This window comes from Lepisma saccharinum, chromosome 1 (assembly GCF_977018435.1).
Source record: "Lepisma saccharinum chromosome 1, izLepSacc3.1, whole genome shotgun sequence".
NCBI lineage: Eukaryota > Metazoa > Arthropoda > Insecta > Zygentoma > Lepismatidae > Lepisma > Lepisma saccharinum.
In genome coordinates this window covers 29000013-29024576 of record NC_139229.1, presented here as the reverse complement: position 1 = coordinate 29024576, position 24564 = coordinate 29000013, and the positions used below count along the sequence as shown (strand labels likewise).

Sequence of the window (24564 nt, the reverse complement as noted above, 5' to 3'; positions counted from 1 at the left end):
TAACCAATTCAGGGCTTAGGCTAGAACCTATATTGAGTCCTTCACTCATTAACATTATTTTATCACCCATTATACTGTAACCGTTATTCCAAATGGGTTCCAGCACCTTCACTACCCTTTTACTATCCCATTCTCATTTATTTGTCCATCCTCTTTTTAATAATGTCCAAAACGTGTCCCCTCTTGATGCTCGGGAACATACTTTTCACGGCTAAGCTAAACATTGTCGTCTTCATCTCATTCAACTTTAGTCCTTTTATGATGTCCACTACTTGTTCACTGTTCTTAACTTCTCTGCTTTCTTGCTGTGTTCCTAACACTCCAAGAACTTTCTTTAATTTCTTTTCCAAGGGTTCCAAAATATTGTTTCTGCAGTCCATTACTGGTCTCAACTTTATCTCCTCTTTGTGTACCTTTGGAAATCCTTTCAAACTTGGTAGTCTTCCGGTCTCCTTTATGCACTTTTTGAATCCTCTCATCCTACAGTCTTGTATGACCCTTTCTCTTATAGTTTGTTCTTCTTCTGTTCCACAAATCTCCTCATATCCTTTCTCTTTTAGGTCTTCATACTTCCTCTCGTACCATTCTCTTTCCATCACCACAATTGCTCCTCCTCTATCTGCCTGCTCTATCACCACATCACTTCTTGTCTTGATTTTCTTCATCCCTTCCCTTTCTTTTTGACTTAAATTATCTACTTTTCCTTGTTTTGCCATTTCTTTCTTCAGTATGGCTGCTGTTCTTCTTCTAATCTTGTCTTTCTGGTTCTTCTTTTATATGGAGCACTGCTTCTTCAATGTCATAAATGACTTCTTCATAATCTACATTTCTTTCTTTAACTTTGAAACCTCTTCCTAGTTTTAAGCTTCCTCTTCTTTTGATAGGTCTACATTCTCTATTACCATAACTCTTCTTCTGGTATCCTCCTCTTCTCTTCTTTCAATCTTAGTCCCTCTCCTTTCTTCTTCAACTTTATTTTTATTCTCTCTCTAAACTTCTCCTGCCAGCTTTTCATTTCGTAAAAAGTATATTCTCTCGTAAAAATGGTGAGACCATCTTCAATAGATTTTTCAATTCTTGTCAGGTCCTCCTTTATTATTTTTATCTCCTTTCTTCTTGCCCTTATTTCATTCCATATCAGTTCTTTTTCCATTTTCTCAACCAATATCATCCATCTCCTGGTGTTGCAAACCACTCCCTCCTTACGTATTTTTAATACTTTAGGCGCTGTGCCTCTCTCCAAACATTTTCTCAGAAACTTCTCTTGTTTGTCTGTGTATTTCTTTCCTCTTCAAGTCCTTCCAGTTGTTAATTTTCCTCATCAGCCTCAGAAAATGTCCAATTATAACACCATTAAGCCTTGTTTCCATGATATGAAAAACTCAATATGCTGACAAAGGCAGAAATTTATTTCATTATAAAACAAACTAAACGTAACATTTCAACCTTCTAGCAAGGTCAAATGTAACAAGGTACAAGAACAGGACGATATATACACAAAAATACTCCCCTCCAGACTATTAGAAAGTTGTTCTGGAAGGTGAAGAAGACGTTAGAAAGAGTGGAAAGGACAAGAGAGAAAGAGGAGAGAAGAAGGAAGAAGAATAGAGCATGAGATAAAGAGTCCAACCACATTCACTTTCAGGTGAAAGTAAAGTTGACAAGGGAAAGCCACCTGTTGTTCCAGAACAACTTTCTAATAGTCTGGAGGGGAGTATTTTTGTGTATATATATATCGTCCTGTTCTTGTACCTTGTTACATTTGTACTTGGTACATAGTGTGAAGAAGACCTTGCTAGAAGGTTGAAACGTTACGTTTAGTTTATGTATTATAATAAAATAAATTTCTGCCTTGGTCAGCATATTGAGTTTTTCATATCATGGAAACAAGATCAAAATTTTGGGCTTGCACTGAGGATCAAACCCAGGTTTGCTTTCACCACAGATAAGAGCATAAACCATTTGGCTACAAGGGAGCACTTTGAAAATAAGGGCCATATGTGAAAAATAATTGGAGTGAATAACAAAATACGAAGTTATAAATGTTCAGGTTCAGTTCGACCCTATGGGTCTGTCACTACAATAACTTTCCAAAAATAGTCACTACAATAACTTTCCAAAAATACATATCCAAAACTTTGAATGTGTAGAATTCTGAAGAATGATTTCACAAAGCTATTTCAATGATCTTCAATGATCATAGAGGGTTTTTTGGGGGGAGGAGAAGGAATCAAAGTTTATACAAATTATTTATATTTATGTCAATGGAGAAATTCTAAAACCTGTGAACTGAAAATGAACCCACCTGGTGGAACGGATTGTTAGGTCTGATCCCTCCCAACGAGTTACGCCTATACAAAGATCTAAACAATATTCAAATGATGCAATTGGCACAAAGATATTCCGGACACGCTGATTAGAAGACATTGCAGATACAGGTAAAAGCTCCAGAACAAAAAACAAGTTTAGAGTAATACCATAAAATTAACAGTTTAACATCCGATACAGGAACTCCATTTATGTATATGAAAGCCTTTATATTATGTAAGAAAATTGTTTATTATCTTTAAACTTTTACAAGGTAACATAGACCACTAAGTTATACTTTTTCAAACTGGCAGTAGTAGGGTATATGGGAGGTGCAAAGCAAGCTATTTATATATTCACATCTGAACTGTGTGTAATATTGTTCCAGAAATATTGTTCAGCTCTATAGTCATGTATCCAAATATATTCGAAAAAAATTCTATCACAACTACAGTATGCAGAATTATATCAAAAACACATTATCACAGCAACAACTAGAATTATCAAAATCTGATTTATTTATTTAGTCTTCTCTCGGTCTAACATGCCGCTATTTACTCCCATGTATAAACAGCACCAATGTCATGGAATCGAAGATTGTATGGTCGCATCTACTGAGATCTTGTTTGATAACTATGGTCTTCAGTGTTGTCCAAGAACTATATAAATGCCTGGTGATGTACACTATGCAGAATAGGTGAGGAACTTGTCAAAGCTTTTTCCACCGACATAATTTAGTGATTTTCAAATGCCATAGAGCTTCCTGTGATATACTGGGTCTCACTGTACAATACTAACTTTTCTGGGGAAAAAAGTGCTCATCAATGCTTTGTTTCGATGCCACAAACGCTAGAAAAACAGTGTTTTATAGCTTAAATGTATGCAGTCGTGCAATACAAATCCAAGGTTGCCAGTGTCATTTAGTTATTCTGTTGGAAAGTGTTAAATTTTATGGTGTCAGCAAAGATGCAGCATTTGACAGACACCATGTGTGCTGCATGGCTGCATATACACGGGATAGAAAATGCAATTTCTTGAGAGCTCGTAGCATCTAAATGAAAGCTTTACAAGTAAACTGTTATCAAGAAAAGTCTTTTATGTCCTCAACATACTGCAAGTCTGTTGGCAATGTACAGCAACACCCTGTACACATGAAATGACCATGCATCTGCAGAAGCAAGTTTACATAACCTTCTAGAGAACTTGGGACCATCTTTGAGTTGATTACATTTACATGTGCTGTTGTCTAAATTTTTATAACAGAAAATTGACTTTGATTTAAGAAAACTATTATAGATATATAGAACAGCAAGTATAAATCATACCAATGACCACACCATCTTTAATGACCTACAGGGTATTCTAAAATTTTACTTTAGTAGGGCTAAGGTGTGGGTTATGTGTTCATGAAATATATGTAACTTCATGTGAAAAAAGCAATTAAAGTACTTTCTTAGGGCATGTGTATGTACAGTGATGGAAAAATACTTCCCCCATAAGACTACTGGCATTGAGGCTCAAAGGGGGAAGTATTTTTTCCATGACCGTACATTTGTCTATTTCTACATGATTGAGCATATTTAATTTAATCACCTTTCTCATATTCAGTATATTTTTTACTTCTTCGAGGTATAAAACCTTTCTTCATAAACATAGCTGGTTTTCTACATACAAATTGTTGGCCAACAATAGGGTGTTATTTGCATTTGATAAATTTACACAAGATGATTATTGTACATCGCAACTTGGGGTTCAAAAAGTGAATTAACAACATGTATGTGAAAATAACCCAGCACATGGTGTTCATATTTCAAATAAAATAAATACAAACTGAACCCCATAGCCTAATAAGTCTTCTGAGGACCAAAGTCTGCCAAGCAGGTTTTCACTGGGTAACTTGTCAGTGCTTCGAGTCATGTCACCCCTGTTTCTGGCTTTTGAGCCTGAAGTCTGTCCAATTGTCCTCATCATGCTGGGTCATCACCAAAATTTTGCATTCTCCCACTAGAAAACAAACGTGGGATCTTTCACACTAAAGGGAAGGATGCTAACCACCTGGCTACACGGGAAGCCAAATAAAATAAATAGACCTACATAATTTCAACTTCAATACTTGTTTCTCTTGCCTTTAAAAAAAAAAATCGCTTAAATAATTTGACCTATGAAGTAGTTATGAGAAAAACAATTTATTAACTGGAAATTTATACTATTTATTTTTATTTTTGTTATTTAGTAATCACTTCTCTGCCACTTTTGGCTAATTGCGACAATTTATGGAAATTCGTCATAAAATCATAGCCCTACCGATCGCAAACAGTCTTCATGATCTGCAAACGATGTGACAAAATATGACCAAAGGCATTCCACAAAGGTACATAAGGGGTGTTAAAGCAGGGCTCTGCACATTGTCAATCTCTGGCATAGTGCTTGTGACAGTGCCATTTTCCAAATGATGTACACATAAATCAAGTACTTAAGCTCAGTTAGCATGGACACTTCATAAATGAACACAAATTTAATTTTTAAAAATTTGCAAGCAACTGTTTGTGGTTCTACTCCATTCTACACAGTGCACATTACCACATGTTCAATATATCTGGAAATAAAATCTCAAAGCATTTATATACTTTCTCACTGGTACTTTCTTCTATTTTTATTACTAACTAGGTTTGCATTAAATGTAATAATTATGTGGTGTGTAAATAATATTGTCTTACTGAACAAGACCATAATCAAAGTGTTAACATAGCAAAAAAGTTAGCACATAGATAATAACTATAATGCAGGCTTGATGCTTAATATCTTCTAGCCGTAAGATGCAGATAGGCTGAAAATTATCAAATCCTCAGATTGCCAGGTGACTTCCATTATTCAACTGCTGAACTCATTCAAAATAAAATCATCTGCAAACTACATCCATATTACAATTTCTTTTAATCATATGTGCTAACTTCAAGGTCCATTTAAAAACAAACAGACGAAAATAAAGTTAAATCCATAAGATTTACACTAGTGTAGGACATATGCATATTACTGGCTATGAAAACATTTCACCATGTTTGCTATAGTCTCATGTAAATATAATAAATTGAAATTTTATCTGCAAGACCTTAAGGCAACTTCCCAGCTATGCCAACTAGCGCATCATGCAACAAGAAGATGAAATTGACCACTTGCATTATTTAATTTATTTTAATTTTTTATATTTTATAACAGCGTTCAAGTGCTTGCAATTACAAATATTCCCCTGGCATTTTAAAAAAAAAGTAGTGTTCCTTATTTTTAATATTAGGCTATTATTTTGCTTACAAAATTGACTACATCTACTAACACATGTAATTTAATGAAATAAAGTAAAAACATATATTCTCGTCTCTTCAAAAATTACATTTCGTAATTGGCAGGGCATAAAAAGCATCACAATTTCACTAACATATTGGTTAGGGCAAGCACAAATTCAGTATCTAGCATCAACTAGAAACTTGTATGCAAGGTGTAAGTTACAATAAAGAGGTCATTTTTGAAAACATTAAAAATCCACCCCCTTTTGTAGTTTTAAGATTGAATGAAGATGCATTTAGCAACTGCAAGGAATATGATTTACACTTACTAAGTAGTGTTTTATGATATGTCAAAGTTAATAACTCTGTATTGTCATCTTGGTAGATGCTGCCAATCAGTTCAGTGTCAATTGTAGTGTAAATGATGGCAAACTTATGGTAAACTCTGGCCAGAAATTAGACTAAATGCAAAACTACTTTGCCTACGATGAAGTATGAGTTTTATATTTAAAATTCATTATTCCGAATTATTCTGAAACTATTCAACAACAGGCACTGAATTTGTATTTGTATTTAGTAACAATGCAGACCTCTTTATTTACCTTACGCCTCATGACACAAGTACAAAGTATATTGAAAAAAAAAGGTGGGAGGCAGGGTGCAATAACTCACCACCAATTGGAAACACCAGGATTTACGAAAATGCTCTGTAAACTGCCCTTATCACAATACAAGTAATTCAGCCTTTTTCCCCCCCTTCTTATTTTGCACTTCCCTGGAGTTTATGTGGAGAGAACAAAGCAGCATCGCATTCCAAAAATTTTTAACGTCTTCTGTTCTTTCAAGATCACAACAACAGTTCCAACACACTTCCTGAGTTTAATTCCTAAATCTATTCATGCCGTGTCATGTATGTTGAGACGGAAAATGTCGTGTTGGCAAAAGAAAGAATTACCCAAGGGCTTCAGGACAAACACCTGGGAAAATGAGTGTGGTGGATCATCGTCAGCCTGGAACAGAAAGAAAATAGCACTGAACAGATTTTTGCTCCACTCCAGAGATATTTTTCTTGTATGTACATACATATTGCATTATAGAATTTTCTCTCTTGTAATTTCTGGTTGTTACAAGCACAAAAACAACATTTTTGATGTTTTTCTTTGACATTTCAGGAGAAACCCCGCTCCCTTCATCAGATAATTTATCCTTAGTTTGAATAATGTTACAGTTATAACTAGGGCTCGGAAATTGATGAAAAATCATATTTTTATGAGCCTCGAAAACAATGTTAAACTTGATATCAGTCAGTTTCCCTTAAGTTGGAACCAGAAAACATTGTTTTTTAATTTACATTTTTTGCTTTTAGGTCATATTTATAGTATTTTTTTTGTCATTTTTATTCCATTTTGCATCTCCCTTGTTTCATAAATTCATATGCATTTGCTGGCATTCTTTATTTATTTAAATTTTCTTACATGTCTTTTTAGTAAGTTCGCCATTAAACAAAAATACGGTCAATGGAAATGCACAATTTTATTTGTAACTGAAATGTTTGGCAATTGGTTAAATAAATAATTCTGGTAACTTTGTTTTCCTCCAACTAACTTAAAATACGTTGGGTGAAGTCTACTTTGAGAATCCTTGTGGTTTGAAAGTAAAATTAAGAGCAATATAAAAATATTTGATGCACATGAAACAACTGTATATCCAGATGCTACTGTAATATGCAAGGCCCACTCTGAAAGTAGGCGAATGACTTATACACAAAACCTTGCAGTTTCATTATTCTGTGCACTTTTTGCAGTGTATTTTATGTATCCCTGGAGTAATATAGCAGAAAAGTACATTAGCACTTATTTGCTGGTTTCCCTTTGCTTCGTTATTAAACTATTCTCTTGCAGTTTATAAAAAATCAATATTTAATTTTAGGAGTGAAAATTATTTTTAGGAATTCTTTTTTACATCTTCCGAGTCCTAATAATGATATATTGTTGAAACATGACAACTTAGCATTTTATTATTATTTAAATGAAGATATGAAATTTTAATTATGGATCCAAATATTAAAATACATTGCCCTATCCTTTGAATTTTGCAGGACATAAAAACAAACCACTTCATTGTTTCACCTATTTTACAGCTCTACTCCATTTACAGCTCCATTGCAATTAACACTGAGACAAATCCAAGCAGTTAAAGCAGCGAAAAATAAGAACTTGCCAAAAACTGAACGTGGCTCAGTAGCTCAACTGGTGGAGGAATGGCGTGATATGCCGGATACCTACGTTCAAGTCCAGTTTCTGCCTGCATTTTAAATTGAAATTCTTAAGTCTTCACTTGAATTTGTCTCTTAGTTTGAAGAAAACTCTGATATGGAGTGGAAATATCACATGCATAGTGTAGTGTTTGTTTTTAACATAAATAAAGACTGCCTTGGTCAGCAGCTTTAGTGTATTTCTGAAATCTGTAAAGATAATATATCCACTTAAAAAGAATCAAAATAACATGCAAATTGTCCACCACATTTACAAAGATCAGAACTGCAGTCACCAGATGCAGACAAGTGCCAAACTGAAAACTACGATCGCATTTTGCAATCTGCAACAGCTAGTTTGCAGACTTCAAAGGTGGAGTGCTACTCACAGCACTAAAACACTATCAGCTGTATTAGCTTGCATTTACTCCAGTACCCTGGTATTAGTAGATGCACAAACTGCATTATGCACATTTGTTTATTCTTTTGTTCAATACTACTCAAGGATAAAGGTAAACCCTAGCTTACCCAAAGGGGAGGGGGTCTCCCACCACCTGTTATTATTAGATTTATCAACTGTTAATATTTTCAATTAAAAAATTATAATAAATTGCATTGTTTCCTACAGTGTTCCCAATATTTCTGCATTACTTTTGTTCATAAAATCATAAAGGTGCCATAACTAGAGGCAAAATTCACGTGGTGGGCCTATAGCCCCACTCCCTCTTTCCTCTCTCAGGATGTGTTCCAAGGTGACACTCATAGTTGAAATAGTGTACAATGATGGTATATTTTGCAATTATTATAATTACTATACCTAGTCTGGCCATAAATACTGTTACACACTATTTTGTGAATAAATTGAATATGGTTTCCGATTTTTAAATGTTCTTTTAGTATGCTACACTTACATATATTACACACAAATAGCACCAATCAGTTTTCAAAATGTACACTTTTCACCCTCACACAGGCTCGAAGTCTCCCTGGCCAGGCATCTATTGCAGCACGGATGGTCTTCATGGGAAAGTCAGTTCCTGCTGCTACTTTTAACTTTCAGTTATAGGGTGCCTCTTCTTGCAGACAGTCCCCTCTAGCTCTGGGCACAGTTTGTAGTCCAAGGTACTGAGATCATGGCTATCAGATGGCCAATCAAAAGTGGAGATGGAATCGAATACACTTGTCTCCAGTCACAGTCGCGTCACCCTTGCCTTACGAGCTGGGGCAGATTATTTCTTGAACATCCAGGATTCATTGTGAAACATTGTTTGGTTCAACAGTGTCACGAGAGGGTCCAGGACACTTTCCACATACACTGTCGCACGGCTTTTAAGCCCTTTTCTCAAAAATAAGGCCTGGAGGAACTCTCATAGCTCACCCCCCACCAAACCGGGTGAACAATTTCTTATCAGTGAAGAGAATCATGCAATGCCCAGCAACGTACCGCTGCAGGAGCCATCTCGATTTCAGTTCCCTCTGCTTCTTCACTTGTGTCGTCAGGAAATTTCCGGTACTCCACCGGTAAGCTCCAATTCCAAGGTCTTCATTAAGTAGCCTGAACATTGATTGTTGTGAAATGTTCAGCTCCTGTGCCATTATCACTTGCTTCCGGATGGGATTTCGGCTGATGCGAGCCATCACTGCTTTAACAGCCACAGCTGTTCATACAGTGTGAAGTCGACCAACTCTTGGGCGATTTTTCATGCTACCAGTCTCAGTGAATCTCTGGATTCTCTGATACACAAACCTTTTGCTGATCTTCGGGATTTTTAGGGGCTGGAAAATCTCAGTGAGTGACTTCCCAACCATATGCAGAGCAATTCTGGTTTCATATTCACCCTGCTCCATGCTAAGCACAAGAAGATACACTCTTGATCTTTCACAGCTGAATACACAATGGTCAGGAGTGAACTTCAGCACAAGCATGGTTCATGAGCCTTACTACCGGATGTACAGTCCAAGCCGAAAGTTTAACAGTATTTATGGCCAGACTAGGTATAACTCATTAAAATGATTTTTCCGAGGTTTAGTAAATGATAAAATATGTGTTTGACACTTATTAAATAATTTGTTCTTATTTTTTATTAATGGTGGTAATTTTTTGTAATTATTATGATTAATATAACTGTACCTGTATAAACAACAAAGGAAGCAATGGTTCAATAACAAAGTAGTTTCGTGAATTTTAGTGATAAAAAAGTGGGGGCCTGTCAGCCCCCCCCCCCCTTTCAGGTAAGTAAGTTCCTCGAATGACAAGGGTAAGCTAAGGCTAAATCAGGGCAATAGGTATTTTGTGCATGAAGAATTGTAATACTCTTAAACAAACACTAGCAGGGTCTAATGCAGCACACACAGTATATAAAATACAAAAAACACCGTCAATCCTACTGGATGAATTTTTTTTTTATCAGTAGCAGATTGCACATCTGTGAAACAAGAGGGAGAGAAAGAGTTAATGTATGCAGAGGGCGAATACTTTTTAACACAAACATGCTTCCATGGCATTAACTCAATCACAAGCAAAATCAAAGTTACCGTATGCTACCTGCATGACAGTGGACACGGACAGAAGATTTAGGCACAGTCGTGTAATGCTAGCCTGAAGATATCGTGTTGAACAAAAAAGCTGGTGGCTATTGGTTTCAGCACAAATGTCTGCGTATACGCATGTGGTGGATCTTCATCTGTCTGCCACACAGACAAGACAAGAAATTCATGTACGCTCAGTGAAAGAACATTCCACATTGTTTTTTACCTTAACAGTAAAATTTAGAACAGTTGAAAACTGGTACCTTGAAAACTACTATCCAAAACATAATTTGCAAATGTGAAATACACACTTGTTTTCCACAAATTAAAGAACCTCTACAAAACAAATTGGAATTTTAAATAGAGGCATGGAAAATGCAAGTACATGTTTCACACTTGTAAAGCTTTCACTACATTTACTGTTTCTCAAATAATGATTTTTTTCTCTTCCATCGTCATTAAAGTTCCTTATTCTGAAATAAAAAAAAATACAAGATCTACCTCTGATAAGAGAAAAACAGAATTCTAACACATTGCAGAAAAATATGATTTGACACCTGCCACATGAATTACAAAAACTGGCCAATCCCCCGACATGAAAATTTATGGTTTTAATTAGCACTCGCAGAGATAAACATGTAAAATAAAATAAATATAAAATGCAAATAAATCAAAAGAAAGTCATTATAAACTATAAAATGTTCATCTATTATTCAATATTTTGTTATGGAGTCACTTTTGTGCAACTTTTGGCTAATAGCAATGAGATGGATGAGTGATGATATGATGAAGGCACTCACAAAGAACACCCCTGCCTGGGCTTGAATTCGAACCCTGGCTTCATAGCATGCTGCACGAACTACTCCACCACAATAAGCTTTTGAAGACTAATGTACAAACCATGCTTCTTATCTTTCAGCTAATAACAATACTTGAAAACATTAGGCAAAACAATAATAATCTTGTAGGTTAGTCAAAGTTGAATACTCACTCGTTCAGGTTACGGTAAGCATTACAGAAATACATGATATTCAGTGAAATCTATGAATCTATGAACATTCACAATTTCATCATTATCAACATTACGACTTGTAACTTCTAACCCACAATTCCCATGTGTACATACAGAATTAACAATACTGACCTGCAATCGGCCAAGGACATTAATTAACACTCCTCCATCAAACATGGGCTGAGAATCTACAGCTGTAATTATTCGGTTAATTTTTTGGAAACTCAAACCCTGGAAGAGAAAGAATAAAATACTGTTAGAATTTCAAAAGGAAGAAACCTGTTAAACAGTATTTTAACCAATTAGTATTTTGTCTAACCTCTGTACCAGGTGCTCTGCTTGAAATTTCATCCAGAAATTAGCAGGCAACCATTAACTAACGTTTGGCGCAACAGGCTGTGAGTGCCAGGGCGTACCCAATGCTATCAGCTTCACTCCAACCTTCCGCTGTGGGAGACCATCCAACCAGTTACAAGGTGACATGTGGACAGAACGACAAACCCCCGGTCGTGCTCGTACATTTCCATGACCGAGATACGCTACTTATTCGTAGCTTCCCAAATTTCTCCACGATGGTGGGTGGCCGGCCACCAATCCCATATGCAGGTTGAAATCTCAGGAGAAAAGTTGTTACGCTTCCTCCAGGAGACTCGAATGCGTAGTCGGAGCTCGAAGCATGACCCATGGTGCGAGACTCAAGACTACCATTACAGTCACTAAAAAAAGAACTGGTGAAAGCTGGAAGTTGATAAATGAGATATCAGGGTTCTGATTTCATACCAATTTTCATAAGTTACCGAGGATTATGACTAATGTTTAGAATACAGAAAAATTACTGGGAAAGCAAGTTTGAAGTTTGGAGAAACTAATTTGTGCATTTTAACAACATAATATATTAATTTGCAAGGAATTATGTAATGACAAGTATGCTGAACATGCATCTAAGTTTCCACTGTCGGAAGAATTCTTTTCACATGGAAAATAATTATATACATGTGCACCACATGACAAAGTGTGGCAGTGTTAAGTCTAACCTAACTACCCTAACCTACTTAATAGCAATTGAATAGTAGCACTATATACAGGAGCATAATTATAATGCTAAGAGCACCAAACTTGACCCACCCAACCTACTCACGTAAGCATACAGAAGCAGATGAAAAAATTAGTTCTGCATAAAAATATACTACGTAATCAGAAAATCTGCTCAGTATGTGCTTATATGCATGTACAGAACCTATCCACGTAGAAAATATGTGCGCACCGTTGTGATATTGAAATTACACAATCAGACCTTGCGCCAGCTATAGTTTTTCTACATACATCACTGCAAGTAACAACGTCATTGATAGATACAAATTCACACTGGTAATGGGGGAAAGCATACATCTTCTCTAGTAAGATCATGCAACTCATTCACTTTGTTTTTAGAAGTTCAGCAATTGCAGTTTCTCTCAGTGTTACACTCTGCCTAGAAAAAGAATAAGCCCTTGGCCGACTGTACTCTCTCAACAATTAAGTCATTCTCTTTTAATGGACATTTCCACTTATTTTGTCTTTACAACAATTTTAAAAACTACATCCTGGAAAAATGACCCCTGCAAGTTCTCGCGTTTCTCTGCGTCCAGTTCCGAGAAACGTGACTTACAAAGTTGCGAGGCTAGCGTTGCACTGAAAACACGCCCCGCCATGTTAATACGTCACGACTTAGGGAGAGCTCGTTTGTCGTCTGCTTCGAGCGTCCAGTTTACTGCGGGTAGCCCACGGTGAACGAACAGGTGCAGCAGTTTTACAAATCTGTACAGACTTAAATAATGGAAGAAGGAGCGATAGTGGAAAGGAAAGCTATGCTTTGTAATGATCATTCTTCCATGAAATATCCCTGCTGCTCACCTGCAAGATAAATGAAAGGGTTCTGCTGCGTGCGTGTTCTCAGGTCATGCGAAAAATATTGCTTGTAAAATTGGTTGCTGACCAAACTTTCAAAAATATATATATTTTAAACTTATATTTATCGAAATTTACCGTAACCTATGTAGTGCAAAATAAGAATTTTCACATTCTTCACTTTATTTATAAAGCCTATTTTACTTTATTTTCCATAAAGCAATTTCAGTTTGTGTTCCATTTCTGTTGCGCAAATTATGATCAAATATTTTTGGGCAATTAAGAGAACATACACTGAGAAGATTACATCAGTTGCACAGTACATATCTATACTTAGTTTATGTATAATTATTACAAGGAAATAATGTGTATGACCAAGAGCATATTTAAGGGGGGGGGGGGGGGTTAACGTATCCACCCTCCTTTGGTTCAGTGAAATTACCAGAGTTCCCTGTTCATCCGCTTGTTCATAAAAATGTCTTCGGACTTATTTTATTCTCTTAAATTAGAAACGTAAGACGGGATACGGATGGGAACGAAATTACGTAATTCCACACACCAGATGGGACTGCAGACCAAATGTCTGCAATTTCCTGATAGTTTCGGAATTTCTGCGATAAGAAACTGCATTGAGACTGTCAAATCAGTTATTTTCCCCCCTCGAGTCATCTCAAAGATATTTGTTTTTTAAAAACGCAGTGACACAAAATGAACAGAAAAGTATCAATACTAACGTGACTTCGTGACATACACACAACTTTGTCGGGTCCAGCACCCCCTGCTCCCCAACAAGCTTCCGGCCAGCAGTGTCCTGGATTTTCACTTACGAAATAAAGCAACCCTAATCATACCAAAAGTTGATCCATTCCAGTCCCCCCCCCCCCCCCACACGTGAACTACATATATGCCCATGTGTATAACAATATTCCATACTGAAATGGTACGACATATTTTGAATTTTGTACTCATCTTGTTACCCCGAACGCATGTTTATTTGTAAATGTCTCATTGACAGTCTCGTCTCAATTTATAAACATTTGTCTCAGTTTGGGAGAGCAATTCTCGATCTTGTCTTAAGTCTCGAAAAATATAGAATTAACAACATATGCAAAGGCTTATCATTATAAATACCAAAAACAAAACCTTTAATGTTTTTTTTTTACTCCTCGTTTCGACGGTATGAGCCCTCGAAAACTGAATATTAAAACCAAACCGCACATTCAGAATTACCACGAATAAACTGGCGTTGTAATTATTATACACAAAATTCATGATTTATCTGAGGAAGTCGCATGTTCCAGATTTGACTCTCGACCTGGGCATGATTGATTCCTTGTGAGTGACATTTCATTGAACTGGAAATTATTACATGGGAGGATGTTTGCTCGAGACTTTGGGGTCAGCTAGGGGGATGCTTCTATTGTTAATGTTAGTGTTGCTCACGAAATGAGACATTTTCCATCTCGTCTCATAAAAGGAGATGAGACAAGTGAATGTTTTCGATATGAGATGGGACAGAAGAAAAAGTTTGTCTTGTATCGTGGCAGGTTGGGTGATACTTAGATTGTGCTTGTTGGTGGTGGTGGTAGTGTGTGTGTGTGTGGGGGGGGGGGGTTCCTCCTGCACCCCAACTTCGAATACTGCTTGTAGTCATTCATCTTCATTGTAGCGATTAGCCAAAAGTATGAAGAAATGTGATGTTAGAGAAGATACATACTAAATTAACCATGCGTTCTCATCGTTGCGGTTAAACAAAGTGACGGAAAAGCGACGTAAAAGTAGGCTAAATATAAAAATTTAAAAACTCCCCGTACCTTTTTATACCGTATCACCTCTTATATTGCAGAAATTTGAGTGTAAACCAGTGTGTTCTAAACGTATTATCTTAAAATTTGCAAAGAAAATATTATGACGAAAATATTGTAATTCCACAAAAGGCATTCCTATAACATTAAGTTCTTGCCAGTCAGACCCAACCTATGTATTCGCAATGAACAAGGCTGACCACGTGTTCAGCCATTTACTGTTACAAGTTTTGCTTTGTCACCCTAATGGGAAAACCCTCTACTGAGTGGCTGAATTATAGTACATACTGCTTTACTGCTAGCGCATAATTCATCTCCAAGAAATGGAGCACAGATTTTTGCACTGGAAGTTACAAGATACTTGTTTTACACAGTAACAACTGATTTTGCTTTCGCTTCTGTGGCTCATGCTAAGTTTACGGGACCAGCAGAAGCCCTGCCTGCACGCATTTCTAAGGGATGACGTCAGAGGACCTCGTGTCTGTGGAGAGGACGTTTTCAAATCCGTGATGTAGGAGGTGAATTTCGGCGGTGTTTGAATGCGTGTTTCTCGAGAACCAAAACAAATATCGCCGAGATATTTTGCACCTCTCATGTTTGTGTCATTATCTGTAAAATGAATGGATTTAGAACGTTTTTCATGTCGAAGTGGAAATGTCCATTGATAGATTTCAAAGTTTCATGTAAGATGTGTTTTAGGGTATAGAGACCACAAATAACAGAGATATTTGATCCAAAAGCATGGCACACACAAGTAAAAAAAAAAACTCCTACCTTGGAGTACTTTTGCCATTTTTTTATTCATAAAAACAAGCTGTAAACACTCAAATAGTGAAAAAAATGATATCATCAAACTTTGCTCTCCAAACCTCACAAATAAATCTAACACTCCCAATGATGGTGTTTCTTCTATTTTAGCTTCATAAGTTCCAGCCACTTGTTTGATTTACAAAATACATTTTAATGAAAGAATGACTGTGACACAGTTAATAAGTAAATAAATGTAATACAATACTTACATTTAATTTCTCCATTATTTTTAAGGCCCCTTGTAGCTGTATTCCTTCAAAGGTCATGAAGGAATTCTCAGTCTAAAAACAGAGAGATCAAACTGTCAAAATGTAAACACATTAAAATCTATTTGCAATTAACTGGCATATACTTATACTAATGAATTAACCTTTCCTCCATCACAATAATTTGTGATATGTATATGAACCCTTATTTTCAATTTCTAATCTTATTAACCATTTCAAGTTTCTTGGCTTTGGAACATGCTGAGAGCAATAAAATACACTAACAGATGTGCAAGTGGGTGCTAAATACATATTTCAACTCATTTTACTTTTGCCTAGATTGGTAACACTTTACTATAGGGGTGACGGATTTCTTACTTTTTACAGGAGAAAGTACTTACACAAATAATTTTCCATTTTAATGCGAATGCATGTTGTTTTTTGTGAAAAACTCTGTCCTACATGCTGTTTCTGCTGGCGCCATTTGCTTTCTGCACGAGAGCACAATGTTCCGAGTGTTAGATGACGTAAACCCCATAGTCAGTGTTTCAAACTTGCCGTGTTTTCACTATAACATGACGTGTCGAGTATTTTTCATTTTTTCTAAATAAGCTTGCCTAACCTAACCTAACCTTATGGAAAATGGTTTGTGAGGCTAACGTCAATGGTTTGTGAGGTATTAGCATAATTTCAAATCCGGGCACGAAAGTAGGTATTTTCCAGTGAACAAGGTTGCAACACTGCATAAATCGACAAAACACTCTCACAACGCACGATGAACCAGTACACTATCGCCATAATGTGCGTTACAGAATCGAAATAGCGAGTAACAGTAAGTACTCGTAAATGTAAGCAATATACATTATTTTCGTTAGAAATTCATTATTTCACCTAAAGAAATGTTCAACATTTCAGAATAGTATGTTAGCAATGTAAAAAAGTGTGAAATAAATGATTTATAGGTGTCACCCCTATAGTAAAGTAGTACCCCTAGATTAATTACCCTTATTGAAGTAACACACTCTGAAGTACACATTTGCAATTGCACACAGTTATCAATCAGGTCAACAATGTTAATGGCTACAACAAGCATGTGCACACTCTCTGGGCACAAGATTTAAAGCACTACATGTTTTTATGCAAGGATTTTGGTAACGGTTCTGAATGTTTAATGATTTTAAAAGTTTCATAGGAGAAAGACTAAGATTCTCAGAATTGTGGAAACGATGTTACAGTAAATTTCAACCTTGGTGAAAAAAATTACTTCTGTTTGGAGTTCGGAAAAGTGCAATTTATTGGTGAAAAGATATGTAAAAATTACCTTATGCAAGCATCCACACTTCCCAATTAAAAAGCCATACTTTGTTCATATAATAAAGAAAAATTACCACAGAAGAGTGGAAATGATTGTGGAAGTAAATTTGAAGCTTCCCGAAAGTGATTTGCACTGTGTGTACTTCCTAAAAATCCTATTTACAGGTGGCAAGAAGATTTTAAAGTACCTTACACAACATTCTAGTTTAAAATTGACAAGGCATTCCACAAACTATTCCTGTATTTACTCGCTGCTGGCTCTCCACATGAGACTCAAAGGGGTGTTGTAATTGAGAAACTCCCAACCTAACTACGAAGCATTTAGACACATTTTAATGCTAAGAGCTTTTAGCCTGACCTGCCTAACCTAACTACGAAGGCATTTATTGATATTTTCAGCATTTAGAAACTATACAATAGCTCACCAAATGATAAACTAATCAATTCAGGAAAAACCCTTGCACCTCACATGTGTATGACAGATGGCAGCAGAAGTCAGTAACTAATGACAGTAAACAAATGGCTGGTAGCAAGACGAATATTATACAGAAGTGATAAAACCATTCACAAGCAAATGTGCAATATCGCTAAAACACCAAAGTATGTGTTAAAAGACAAATAGAAATCGAACCATGTAAGAAATGTGTGCGTAGCATGATGAAATTACAATTAAACAAAAGGAACTTTGGGCAGGCTTTAAATAAAAGCTCTCATACAAGTGCAAGTGAGACAAAATTAACCTGTACATTCTTCACTTATGAATGCTAATCACACAAAGAATGATTTGTGGACTTTGTCATGAGAAAAGTATGAGCTTCAATGTTTGTAAGCTCCTAAAAATTGTGGTCAAACACTAAGAAGTTAGTTACTGTGACATCCTCAGGAATAACAGCTTAAAACATGTTCCTGGAAATAGATGGATCCATCGTCATAACCAACTTATATCCTTCTTAATCTCTTGAAACAGTTTTATCCTTTCAAACTGTCAGATAATGATAAAAATGTTTTTTTGGTAAAGTCAATATTGCTAAATTCATCATAGTACTATTAAAATATTCAATGTTGTTTAGCATTAAAGCTACAATTATAACATGACATCCACTAACGCCCTGCAAGAGGTGTGATGTGTATTTGTAATATTCTCATACCATGACTCCACAGTCTGATCAGTTGAGATCAAAGACCGATTTGAAATTTTTTTTAAAAAAAACATGGTTGCCACAGACATATGAAAATATTGGTAACACTTTACTATACCGGATACGGACTTCTTCAAATTTACAGGAGAAAGTACTTACGCAAATCATTTTCTGTAGCGTTGTTGATGTTCGGGAATGTAGTTTTGATCCATTTTAATGCGAATGCATGTAGTTTTCTACGAAAATCTATTTCCGACGCGGTATTGCTGCTGCCGCCATTTGCTTTCTGCACAAGAGCAGAATACACTCGTATTGTCCGTATATGCTACATTGAACGAAAGGAGTGCTAATGGAACCCAACCTAACAGGCCTAACCTAACCTAGTAGGCATACTTCGTCCCCGTGATGGTTCGTGAATTTTTGGGCTAACGTCAATGGTTTTTGGGGCTACCCGTGGATGGTTTGTGGGAAATAGGAACAACAGTAAGTACTCGTTAATGTAAGAAATATACATTATTTTCGTTAGAAATTCATTATTTCACCTAAAGAAATGTTCCGCAATGCAGAATAGTACATTAGCAATGTAAAAAATTGCGAAATAAATCATTGATAGTTGTCTCCGGTATAGTAAAGTAGTACCAAAATATTTGTACTACACTTCAAGACTTTTTACATAGACCATATTATCCAGTTTTACATATATGTTTTGTAAATAAAAATGTGGGCCCAAGTTTCTTTTGTTTATTGGGTTTTCATCATGCTACATATGCAATTTTTACATTGTTCGATTTTGATTTACATTTGTTAACACATACTCCGGCATTTTAGCGATTACTTACAGCATGTTTCCTTGACACAGGCTTTTCACTTCCTTATACTTCTGTACTTGCCAACCACCATTCATTCACGATTGTCTTGATAACAAACAAATGCTTTGTTGGTTAGGTTAGGCAAGTCAGGTTTAGTTCTCTTAGCATTAAAATGATATCCCAAATTGCTCTCTAAAAAAAGGTTCTACATTATTTCTACATTCATTCCCACTAGTCGACGAAACATACTGTTGCTTCTATCAATGGAGAATGCCTTGTCCATGGGGACTGTGCATGCCTGCATAAGGTAATTTTTAAGTCTTTCTTTTCTAACATAACTTTTTTCGAAATCCAAATTGTGTTCATTACTTTAAGGAAGGTTCAAATTTCGTGTGACAATGATTGCCAAAATTTTACGATAATTAGTCTTTCTGCTAGGAGAATTTGAAAAAATCATCAAACAATCGGAACCGTTACCAGAAATACACATATTGAAGTAGAAACTATTACTTGTAGTGCAAGATGGTATTATTTGCACTTGTGAAAACAGTATGACTGAACTGGTGCAGGTATGAGGCAGAATATTGTGTTGTCAAAGTTTTTACTTACTGGTACTGAAGAACAAGTACTTTTTAAACTGGAGTATACCACAAAAATATTCCTTTACTGGAAATCAAACTTCTGATCAGTTCTCTCTCTCTCACTTATATTCTGTGTGCATGTGAACGTACAAACCAAGTATGAAACAGGTATTCTGCTTTGAATTTGCAAAATATTGTTTTCTTGTTTTCCACACTTTATGAACGTCAATAAAAATATAGGTTAGAACAAGGTCAAAGTCAAAAGCATTCCCACCATATAACTTGCAACTAGCAGCCTGTACTAATGAAGCTTTACGTTAACAACAATATTTGAACTTCCTCTGCTGAAATGATGGGGAGAATGTGTTATTGTAGCGTTAAGTTGATTTATCATGCCTTTAACATTTAATGAGGTTTGGACAAAATAAGTGCAAAATTTATATATGTAGACTGACATAATAATAAAGATGATTAGCAAAAATTAATACTGAAATACATACCAAATCAAAGTAAATAAATAATTTGTATACTAAAACTTGAATTTGGTTTGTCATAGCTCATTGAAATCTTTAAGGGAACAAGAAAAGTGTAACAATAGTCGACAGGCACATATTTTTATCGTGCAGGTAATGGTTCCGATTGTTTTATGATTTCTTTTCTAGTTTTATGATTTTATTTTTTAAGTTTGAACCTTCCTTAAAGTAATGAGCACTGTTTGGATTAGAAAAAAATTAGGCATGAGTTTACAATACCGGACCACTCTCTAATTTCTATGAAATTTTGCATACTCACTAATTGAGACCTCCTAATCACGAATCTGCATCTAATAATTGGCAGTCAAGCATGGAAATTGTAAAGTAACGTGTAGAATAACCTTGTTAAATACCACGATGATTCTCCATACAAAGCAATTGAGAACCATGTTTTTTTCACAATTCGCTACGACCTTTCTTGTCGCACAACAGTTTTCCTACCTTGTGTTCTGACGTCAGACGAGGTTAGGTTAGGTACCATTAGCATAAATACAACGAAACATTATTATTTACGTTAAGAGAATTAAACACACTAAAATTGAAAAGCTTTCTGCCTTGACGTCAGAGCACAAGGTTGGTCAAGTATTGTGCGATAAGTGACACCCAATTCATTACGCAGTCTCCAGCGTTGCCACACTGTTGCATTCTCAGTTACATTGTCTTCAGCATGGAAGAATAGTGGGACACACACGTCAGAGGAGGAATGCCTACGAGGTTAGGTTCCATTAGCAAAACTACAATGAAAAAATATTATTTCGTTTGATTAGGTAAGTTTGGCAAAGGTGTATTGCACACTGATTTCTTCATGTTGGAAAAATGGCGTCTTTTGTAGAGCTGCTGTTGTTATAATAGGGTTACGTTCGGAAAATATAAGTTTATTTAGTTTTTCTCTACATTTCCATACTTGACAGCCAATTATTACATGCAGATTCGTGATTAGGTCGTCTCAATTAGCGAGTAGGCAAAATTTCATAGAAATTGGAGAGTGGTCCAGTATTCTAAACTCGTTCCAAAAGTTATTTATGTTAGAAAATAAAAACTTAAAAATTACCTTACGTAAGCATGTGCACTTCCCATGGACAATATATTTTCTGTTGACAAGCGACTGTAAGTATCAAAGACTAGTGGGAATGAATGTAGAAGTAAATCGGAACCTTAGTAGAACGCATTTAGGGACTTTCTTTTAATGCAAAGAGAACCAAACCTGACATGTGCCTAACCTAACTATGAAAGCATATGTTGAACAAAATCTTAAGTAATCGGTAAAACTTCACAGTACATGTTAACAGACGTAAATCGAAATCGAACCATGTAAAAATTGCATTCGTAGCATGATGAAATCACAATAAGACATATGGAACTTGGGCCGACAATTTCTAAATAATAAATATTTATTTTTTAAATACATCACACTGTGTTCATTGGAGGCTTATAAATAATGACATCTATAAAGACTGAAGTCAGTTACTCATTATCCACAATTCAGAGGCTGCAAAGAAAGGACAGTAACATGTTCTGAAAGAAACAGGCAAATGTAGAAAAGTTTACCTACATGAAGGAATTATTTTGGAAATTTGATTACCAGACCTATACATAAAGGTTGATTAGAATTAAAAATGTTGTTACTAAGGGGTAGTCATTTTGATGCATTCAAATAAATTTAAAAGCTTTCCTGAGAATTCTTTAATAATCAAACTAATTATTGACACACTTTCAAACTACAAATTGTTTGTTTGAAAAAGGAGTACAAAAGTTCACAGGAAAATTCACTATCCGAGCACGAAGTCTTATCCATAAATCGAAATGCGAAGTTGAGAAAACTTAAGCAACACAAGGTGAACAACCAAAACCATACAATTTATTATTCACCCATAACTACAATAATTACCACGAGTTAACTATTTGGCACATTAGAGTTTAATCTCGTAAAGCACATTGCTACTAATACTAGTAGAAATTTGATGCACTGTATCGAGCCTAAAAAAAATAAATGGCAGGAAAATCTACACACACCACACACAAATTACATTTCAATGTAACTCACATTGTACATGTTAACTAAGTTAGGTCGTTGCGCAGGATCATCAAACATTGCATAGTACTGTTGTACAAAGCCTTTTCCTATGGCCTCATATTGGGCATTAAGCGCCATGGCTATGCTTGATTAAAATAATAGTCTATTCAAAGTTCTAAAAAAAAAATAAGGTTACGGTTCTCCTGTTATTCCAATTCTTCCTCCACCCTCCTTTCAAGTTACCCACTGGTATCTTTAGCTCGCAGCGCGTGAGCCATTCATAGGTGGCAGCACCACTGGATAGTCATCTTCTTCTACTTCTTTTTCTTCTATTTCTGAGAACTAGAAACGGTCTTTGTTTTTGGTCCACTCCACGCTTATCTTTCTCAGGAGCAATAATTGTTGTCGTTAGCAGATATGGAGTATGTAAGTATGTTTTTCTCTTTCTGCTTCTTTTGTTTTGATCCACCCTGTTGTTGATTCACTTCCGAAACAAACGGAGGGGTACATGGGGCAAAGCCCCCCCTTAACACGATTCCAACTGTCAGATATGAGGCCCTCTGAGGTGTATGCGCGACGGAAATTTCTTGGTCGGAACGGGCTTTTCTTCAAATTCCGACTATCAGGACTGTCGAACAAATGATTTTCGGCCAATAAAAAGAATTAATACCATTTTCATCATGCCCACAATAGTTTCATTGATTAATTCCTTTTTTTTTACTTCCTTCTTTCTACAACTTGCGGCTAATCGCGAAAATTAGAAGGAGTGATGATATGATGAAGGACTCGGAAAGAAAACTCATGCCCAGGTTTGGCTTCGAATGTGGGGACTCTGGTGTCGTAGCGGTGTGATGTCTGCCACCGGACATCGACACTAAAGAATGCACGGAAATAGTTTACCCCACAGGTAGGCTAATCCGAACTCCTTATCTACGAAGGGAAAGTAAAATGCCCCCTTCCACCCAGTTTTGAAACCCAGTCGCCGTCGCTGCTGCCACTGAAAATCGAATCCGGGGTCATTTACATTACAGGTTGGTTGATAAAGTTCATACTACGATAATGACGTTAATACACTTCAGTAGAAGCAGTGACGACGATGCCTGTTTTGGGGTCCTGAAGAATTAAGTACCCGCGGCCTATATGGATAGGGTGTCATTATAACCCGTGGCGCAACAGCCCGTGAGAGCCAGTGCCTACCAACCGACTTCGAGCCTCACTTCCATCTGTCGAGGTGTGAGATTATCCAACCAGTTATGGGGTGGCGTGTGGTCAGCAAGAAGACCCCGCAGTCGATGTTGTAGATTCTCGTGACAGGGTTACGCTAATCCTTGTACCACGAATAAGTGCCCTTACCCCCATCCCTCTACCTGCCGAAACCACAGCGAGTGCCATGGTTGGCAGCCGAGAGCTTTGCCACATCTTTTACCTCTTCTCGCCTATCAGCAGCCAGCCCCAGCCCTTCTCTGGGTATGGTCACTGCTCAAGGGAGGAAGGAAAGGCCATCCACTGTTTTGGTGGAGAGAGTGGCAAGGTACTTGGCAACTCCGAACTAGCATCCCCTTTGTCGGTGTGAAATTTATGGCTGTGGTTTTCTCTCCGTTTAAGAAGGTCCTAGCTCCCCAATTTCCAATTTCCTCACGATGGTGGGTGGCCACCGGTCCCATACACATACACATCTCAAAATAAAAGTTGTTACGCTTTCCCCAGGAGACTAGAATCTGCGCACGTCTCGTAGTCGGAGCTCAACGCGGGACATGGTTTCATTTTACCACACTGTGATGAATACTACCATGGCAGCCCGCAAAATGTTTCTAGGGAAAGTGGCGGGCGAGTGCTTAAAGTTGGGGAAATGTGGTCTGATGTGGTCTGATGCTTTACCCCAGTTAAGAGAATTATCAGAAAGTATCCCCAGCACAAGTGAAGTGCGCTGACGTCGACACTTGGGGTAGCAATCAGTAGCATTCCCCCCTCCCTTTAGGGACCAGTATTCCCACGGACGTCTGCCGACAACAAAGACGAGAGAAAAGCGCTAACCATTCGGATACGTGGCAGGCACGTATTAGAAATATGTCTCGGGGGGGGG

At 36.6% G+C, this 24564-nt stretch overlaps 1 protein-coding gene across 1 annotated transcript; it reads right to left on the bottom strand.

The window, feature by feature from the left end:
* Nucleotides 1–2582: 2582 nt before the first annotated feature.
* Nucleotides 2583–22766, bottom strand: LOC145994117 (putative nuclear transport factor 2). The gene is made up of 4 exons (XM_083130207.1): nucleotides 22512–22766; nucleotides 16095–16166; nucleotides 11516–11614; nucleotides 2583–6598 (listed from the first exon to the last, which is right to left on the bottom strand). The coding sequence occupies exons 1-4, from the start codon at nucleotides 22617–22619 to the stop codon at nucleotides 6485–6487; spliced, it is 393 nt and encodes a 130-aa protein (XP_082986333.1). The 5' UTR covers nucleotides 22620–22766; the 3' UTR covers nucleotides 2583–6484.
* Between the last annotated feature and the right edge of the window lie 1798 nt (nucleotides 22767–24564).